The following is a 7,456-nucleotide window of genomic DNA, read 5'->3' as shown; positions in this document are numbered from 1 at the left end:
TATAGAATATATAAACACTTATTTTTATGGTGTACATAGACTGTGAAAAGTATCTCAATCTCCTTGTTACTAGATGCTTCCTGCATAAAATCGTCAATCACGACAAGATGTTTTATTGACAGGAAACAAAACCTTGTCATCCAGAGTTTGTGGAATTCCTTCAATAAATGTGTTGTTGTTGTTGTTTATTATTATTATTATTATTATTATTATTATTATTATTATTCAACAAAATCATACAAAAAGTTTGCCATACAGAAATGAAAAAAAGTTAATTTTAGATAATGAACTTTCCAGCATTTTGCAACAGCATTTTTACACACACGCGCGCACACACACACACACACAAAAAAACCTTTTGCCACTATTACTTGGGCCAGAAATAACACATGAAAATGGACATTGGAATTGATTGTCAAACCCCTCTGTGTCTCGCACACCCCCACCAAAAATGTTGTCAGAAGCCATATGGAACTGTGGTAAAGTCAGGGAGCAATACACGCTTGTCATACACAACTTTGAATTTCTTTACAAATGATTTATTACATAACGTCAAATCCTTTTTATTTCTCACAATAGCATTGTGTGCATGTATATGTCGGCTATCATCCCGCCCCCTCACATAATGATCTACAAGCCCAATCAGCGAATATAATGTAATGGCTTTGGAGTTTAAAACATTAAGTGTTATGCCTTTCACTTTGTTTTGTTTTAACGTAATCCCAGAACAGTGTTTCTGATCGCTGGGGAAAATGCCAGACCTCATCCACATTTACTACAATATAGTCTTTTTCAATAGCTTTTAACAACTTGATGCTTACCCAACAACCACAGATGGCTCTTTCCTCATTGGTGTGCATACACGGCGGTGTCTGGTTCTGTTGTTTTGCACACAACCTACAAAGGGGGAACCTCAGTTTCCCCCCCCACGCGATGGATGGAGTTTTCGGGGTGGTAGCACCGTAGCCTTGACAAATCCATAATTTAAGATTATCAAAATCTTTGAAATATATTTGTGGGTGCACGATTGGGAAACACTTTGTAGCCTGACAAAACGAGTAAAGAGTCGTGAAATCTAAATATTGTATGACCTCACCTTCCGCTACCTTGTGGTACAGTTGATGTTAATTAAACTACCGTCTTCACCTAATAATCTGGAGAACGTTTTATTTCCCTGAGATTTAAAATCCTGTGAATTTCCAAGCCATTGAACTGGGCTCGAGGCACTACGGTGTATCCAACCACATCACCACCCTCTCTTACAAGTGATTCTATTTCACTGTGTGTGAGACCCGTGCTTGAGTCTGTAAGGTTGAGTGTGTGGTGTGACTGGGTAGCTACTCCTTCACCTGTCTGTTGAGAATTTACAAATTGTTCAAAAACTGGTTCTGGAGGAGGTTCTGACCTTGATTGCACTTCGTTTATTAATTTTAACAATCTAGCGGACTTGTTTGTTTCATCTCATCAACAGTGTTTTGAGGTTGGAAACTGCTATGATCACCCATGCTACATTTTAACGGTGGACCTTGTTCACCATCAACTCCCACCAACATTTTTCAGCCATTTCTAACTCTAATTTTTCAAAATATTCACAGCATACAACCCGTGAGCAAAGGTAGAATAAAACATCTAATCATAAAACCACACTTGTGACTAAAACAATACACGCTTAGGGAAAACCGGGTAAAGAAAATGGGACTCACCCCAGCAGTTCATTTAAAAGAGTTACAGTCATTTCCTGATCACGGGCTGTTTGTTCATGTCCACAATCATGACGTTTTTGCAATGCAATTATTTGTTTAAGGATGATCCCGTGTTTCTGTAGTGTTGTTGTCACAGTCTGATTAAAACGTGCTTGCTCCTCCCGGGCCCTCTGATGGTCCTCTATAATTCTTTTCTGGTTCTTGACGAATGGGTTCAGAAAGTTCAAAATTTCCTTGTTTGCGTTGTTCTGCAGTTGGTTCTTGTATTCCTCTTGGTTTGAAGGGAGTGTGTCAGCATCACCGTCTGAATCTGCAATGTTTTCAACGGCCTCTGGGGCTTGATTTAAATCCTTCTCTTGATCCACATTAGACACGCTGTTCATATCGTAGTCGTCCCATCCTTGAACAAAATGCTCATTCCAGATCACTGTCTTCTGACGATTGCAATAATAATGATAATTTAATTTTGATTCCTCTGTACTCACCAGTTGATTGTCTTGGACGTTTTCGCTCAGGGGTGTTAGGTATCACACTGAGGTCGTGGGGTCTTGCAGTCTTTTGTGCACGAGCTTGAACCCGCACAGCAGCAGTCACATTCTGGTCTACCCGCCGAGATCTGGATGACGCTTCTTGCCTCCTAACACCCACACCAGAACTACCATCAGCAAATGCTTGTGGTGGTGGTATAGTGTTAGCAAAACTCCTTATGTGATCTAGAGAACATGAATCTGATTTTTTTTTTTTTTAAAGGGTTCATCGAATGCCCATTTTCCACAAGTTTATATGATTCTTTAGGGTCTTAATGAAAAGTCTATACTATTGAGAAATTTTAACCAAAGTATGTTAGTGTAAAAACACCTCTTTCACGCTGTCAAAATCAGCTCTGTTTTCAGTGAGCTGTTTTTAGTCCATGTAGCTTTAAATGCTAATAAGCTCTGCTGACCCCGCCCCTCTCTTCTGTGGAGTGACAAGCAGACTTTAAACTTCAGCTGCGAAACTGACTAACTAGCACATTATTAAGAAAGCCGATTTGCAAAGATTCATAAAAACCCTTATACTCACTTCTGTAGATGAAGCTGAATCACGAATGATTTGCGCGAACATAGATGCATCTAGGCAGATCGGGGATCTGCGCATTCCCTTCATTCCATTTTGTCTTCCCCTGCACCGGAGTCGAAACAGCTCTCAGGGTGGGTCTAAGGTAAGACGGTCAATCAACTATCGCGGGAGCGGTCAGTACAGAACTACGTCATTCTGACAGGAATCTGATTTGACAAAGGGGATTTTAACCCCTTAACTGTCACCCCCTTTTTTGGGGATACATGTGAAAATGCACTATACAAACTTAAACAGCTGTAATTCATGAACACTTTGGAATATAAACATAAGGTTGGTCTCTTTTGAAAGAAAACACTTAGAAGATTATTGCTGTATTGGATTATTGCTGTAAAAAAATGGTTTTTGCTGCTACAAGACAAACGGCCACTAGTAGTCACCGAAGCTCCTTTTGTGACCCCTAAATGTCATGTAATTACTTGAACTGACATCTGACACCACAAAATACACTGACTAGGTTTTTTACTTTTTTTTTTTTTTTTTTTTTAACTTTACTACAAACCATTCACATATGTTTATACTTATTCTCTACATATGACAAATGGAACTTATAAGATAAAATATTACAAAACTCAATCTCCAACTATTTACAACTTTTCACAACCTCTCAGTCCTAAACTACAAATTGTGGTCGTCATGCCAGTCGTTGAAACAGTCTCTTGTTGCCTGGAAACACAGATATGCGTTGCATGCCTGGCAGATTATGAGTTTTTTTGGTGGCATCTTCTCCTCGAATCATCACCAATTTCGGTGATTGTATTTGGGCCTGTGGGTCCTCCTGTAATTTGAGCTGCAGCAGTAGGACCAGAAGTAGCATGGTTATTCCAATCAGCAAGCTCCAGTACCAGGGTTTCACGGAACTCTCTTTGTGTTTTGGGTTTTTGGTTCCGTGCTACAGCTATCCGCTGATGAATGAACGCATTCACCACAGCGATATCAATGAAGTGGTAGAATAGGGCACGGTACCACTTCCTGGTCTTTCTCAGAATGGTGTAATAGCGATGAGGGCATCGGAGTGATCAACTTCTCCCATGTTCCTGTGTGGAAAATAATAGGATAAGTAAATAAAATGTGAACACATCGCCACAATTTTTTATTCAACACCACTGAAAAAATTCAACTCGTTGTAGTCAGCCACTGCAGCAGGTATAGGAACAGTCAGCACCGTCCATTTCCCACTTCTCGTCCTCATCCTCCTCTGTACCGTGCGGTCTCCATTTGCTGAATGGAAGGAGGAGCACATGAGCACTTCCCTAGTGTCCTTCCATTCAACAAACAGTAGCTTGTCATTGCGAATCCATCTCATACTCCCACGGGGAGCATTTCTGGGCAGTCTGTTGTCAGTGGCTTGCGGGAAGCCCACCCGGTTGCTGCGACTTGTCCCACAGGCCCAGATGCCCTTCTGGAGGAGGTCTCGGAACAGTGATGGGCTGGTGTACAAATTGTCCACATACAGCTTGTAGCCTGTTCCTAACATTTTCTCATCCACCAGCGCCATCACCGATTCATAGCTGAGTCCTTTAGTTTGTTCTGCTTGTGCCACAGGCGATTTGCCCTCATAGATAAAAAAAAAAAAATCCCATGTGTAGCCATATTTGGAATCAGCTAAAACAAAGTTTGTACCCCCATTTTGTTGGCTTCTCCTTCATGTACTGTTTTAGCACAATCCTCGCCTTTGATGCCACCATCCGTTCGTCTACTGCAATGTTCTGATGAGGATGAAAGAAGGTCTTGCAGGCATCACGTATCTGCTGATAGACTGGCTTCAGTTTGCCAAGGCGATCAGGTATTTTTTCGGGAAGACTTGCTTCATTTAACTGTAGACATGTCAAGCTTTCTATAGATATATTTCTCATGTCTCTGTGTGAAGTATTTGCTGAGTTACAGTTCATTTTAGTGACATGTTTCAAAACGCAGTTCACGGAGAAGACAGAGAGCGCACCCTGTTTGTTTTCTTTATTCTTCAAAAGCACAAAGTTTAGTTGTTATTATGAGTGTACACAAATAAAAGTAGACCCCTTACAGATTCGAATGGTGTATTGCTTTTATCTGTACGATCAAAAATGGCAGAGTAATTCAAGCTCATTTCGGCCTTATCAGGAAAATCTGCCTCAAAACGCGTATACGTTTGTCGACCCCAGAGGGTTAATACAGATTGTGAAATATAAGAAGCCGTACTGGTGTGGGAACAGAACCATAAGGGGAAAATTTTCAAGGTTAAAAGTAATACAAAACAACACCACTGTTTCGTGTGAGAGCACAGAGAGAGTCTATCCCATAGGCTTTTGAATACTGGTGTTTTTTCATTTTAGTGTGAACTAATTAAATGTAGCAGATTTGATGTAACCATTTTAATATAACCATTTTGGTGTAGCCATTCTTAAACAATGGTGGATCTGTCCAAATCCCACCAATAAAAATAGGCCAAATGGGCTGGTAATAAATTGTAGCAAAACCAGACAAATTTGGTTAGTAAAAAGGTATAAAAAAAGATTTATGGACAGACATAGAATTAGAAGTAGTGGATGAGGCGGCTGTCTTCTCGGCTTTGTTACTTTGTTTAATAAAGTCTTATTTTGGCATCTGAAACTCTGCTTTTTGAGCTTCTCTGACTCCATTGAAGAAATCTACTCTCTCGAGCCACGACACTCCATAGTCAAATTTCAGCTGTGTGTCCACGCTGATGTCCTGCAGGGCCTTGAAGAGGACCACAACCTTGTCCTCACCGTTCACCTTCAGCACACAGTGAAAGTGCTTTAGATTTGGCATCTTAGAAGAATGGTTAATCCTTCTTCCAATCATGTCTGCGTCAGGGTGGCACTCACACGGGAAGGTCTGAGCATCGATGCAGCGGTCTCTCTGTCCAGCTTTAAAAAAAGAACAGGAAGCCTGCCTCGTCATGGATGTCCTGCATCATGACTCTCCCTTCGGCAGCTGTGATTACCTTCCCATGATAATCACAAACAATGTCGCCCTTGGAAAATCGTCTGGTTGCAACCACTCCTGTGATCAAAAGTGAAATAAGGTTTTTATTTAGCCCTGAACATTACATGTTTAATTGTAAATTTTGCTGCAGCTTCTACATCACAAAAAGAAAGAAAGAAAAATGAAGATGGTCTAACCTAGTCCTTGCTCAGGACCAAAGTCCTTAATGGCAAGGCCCTTCCAGGTCTGCTCTGAGACGCACTTGATGAGAGATTCATCCGTCTCAATGGTGGTCTTGGAAGCTGGCTTCCACATCCTGACGATATCTTCGGGCTTAGGATGATTGGCTGTCCACCCTTACTGTGCAATCATCCTGGCCACCTTTTGCAGCTGAAGGCTTCCGGTGTGTGAATTGTGCTGAAAGAAAAATCACCATCACATTCAAGGTAAGCTCAGGTTTGAGTGAATGACTGACGGTCAGTGTTGTGTTACTTACTCAGTTTGACCAAAGACAGGAATATCTGCTGTGTGTTTCGCCACTTATCATAAAACACGCGGTCTCTGGGAAACCCAGCACTGACCCGCTGTCTTTTGGTCGGTGGCTGACCATCACAAGACACAGGAAAACTTGACAGGAATGCAGAGAAGTCCGAAGAGGTGGTGGTAGCACTTTGGCTCTCATCATCTGAAGTAAAGCTGTAAAAAAATATGGTTAAAAGTAATGAAAATGAGAAAAAAGGATCTCCCCAGCATGTCAACAAAACAGAAGAGTTATATATATATATATATATATATTTTTTTTTTTTAAATGTATAAAAAATAATAATTGTATTAACAAAACAGAGTTTTTATTTATTCATTCATTTATTATGAAAGTCTGGCACTAATTTGTTGGCTGTATCTTATTCATGTTCTTTAACAACATATTTAAACACTATGCAACAAAATAATTGGTTTAACAATTTTACAGACAAGCTCAAATAAAAATTAGGCTGAGTTGTATTGAAAGACATAATTAAACAATATTGAAATAAATAAATAACAATGTAATAAATGGAGACCTACCCTGCCAAAGAGTCCAGCAGCACAGCCGTGTCCACAACGTCCTGAGGCTGGGGCTTTCTGTAATGTTGCTGCAGCATATAATCAGATATGGCATCTTGCTGGTGGGCTGGGAGAGTTTTTGCAGAGACCTGAACAGCCTTCCGCACAACCGAGCTCTTGACCAGGGGTAGCTTAATCCTGAAGTGAGGAAAAGTAAAATGTTAATTATGAAAGGCCTATGACTGATACTATAATTTGAACAATATTTGTAGGCACGTACATTTCATGGAGGCGTTCCATGTCTTTTGAAATGCTGGTAAGTGCCTCGCCAGATAAAGTGATGAAAAATAACTGCAGGGACTTTCAGGCTGAATGTTTTTCGGCCTAATCTGCTTGAAGTACATCTGAAACCACTGTGGACATAGGAAAGACCATTATAGACTATGAATGTGTTTCCACATCATTTCTTATTGCATGTTGTCTTTTAATTTTCCCTAGAGCTACAAACTCTTTCTGCCTGAGAGCTTGGTGAACCATTCACACCCCTGACCCCCAAACCCCACTGCCCATCCCCCACTGCAGGTGAGAGAACAACGAAACTCAGCTGGATTACACAAACAAACACAGCAAAGTATGCATGACATTTTAGATAGAGTTTTAAGACACAA

The 7,456-nt window shown here is 40.6% G+C and overlaps 1 protein-coding gene and 1 long non-coding RNA gene across 2 annotated transcripts in view; both read right to left on the bottom strand.

Annotated features, from left to right (window-relative positions):
• Nucleotides 1–437: 437 nt before the first annotated feature.
• LOC131538632 (uncharacterized) lies at nt 438–2,652 on the bottom strand. Its single transcript, XR_009270621.1, has 3 exons — nt 2,562–2,652; nt 2,189–2,416; nt 438–2,103 (listed from the first exon to the last, which is right to left on the bottom strand). It is a non-coding gene; the product is annotated as an uncharacterized LOC131538632 (long non-coding RNA).
• Nucleotides 2,653–3,458: 806 nt separating this feature from the next.
• Nucleotides 3,459–7,456, bottom strand: part of LOC131538461 (uncharacterized) — a 17,011-nt gene continuing 13,013 nt past the window's right edge. Inside the window, exons 4-7 of the mRNA XM_058772337.1 lie at nt 7,069–7,201; nt 6,810–6,986; nt 6,241–6,440; nt 3,459–6,161 (exon numbers count right to left, since the gene is read on the bottom strand). Coding sequence (XP_058628320.1) covers nt 6,985–6,986; nt 7,069–7,201 — 135 coding nt within the window. The 3' untranslated portion in view covers nt 3,459–6,161; nt 6,241–6,440; nt 6,810–6,984. The remainder of the gene's footprint in view (nt 6,162–6,240; nt 6,441–6,809; nt 6,987–7,068; nt 7,202–7,456) is intronic.

The sequence above is a fragment of the Onychostoma macrolepis genome, chromosome 04 (assembly GCF_012432095.1).
Source record: "Onychostoma macrolepis isolate SWU-2019 chromosome 04, ASM1243209v1, whole genome shotgun sequence".
NCBI classification, from domain to species: Eukaryota; Metazoa; Chordata; class Actinopteri; order Cypriniformes; family Cyprinidae; genus Onychostoma; species Onychostoma macrolepis.
This window is presented reverse-complemented; position numbering and strand designations above follow the sequence as displayed.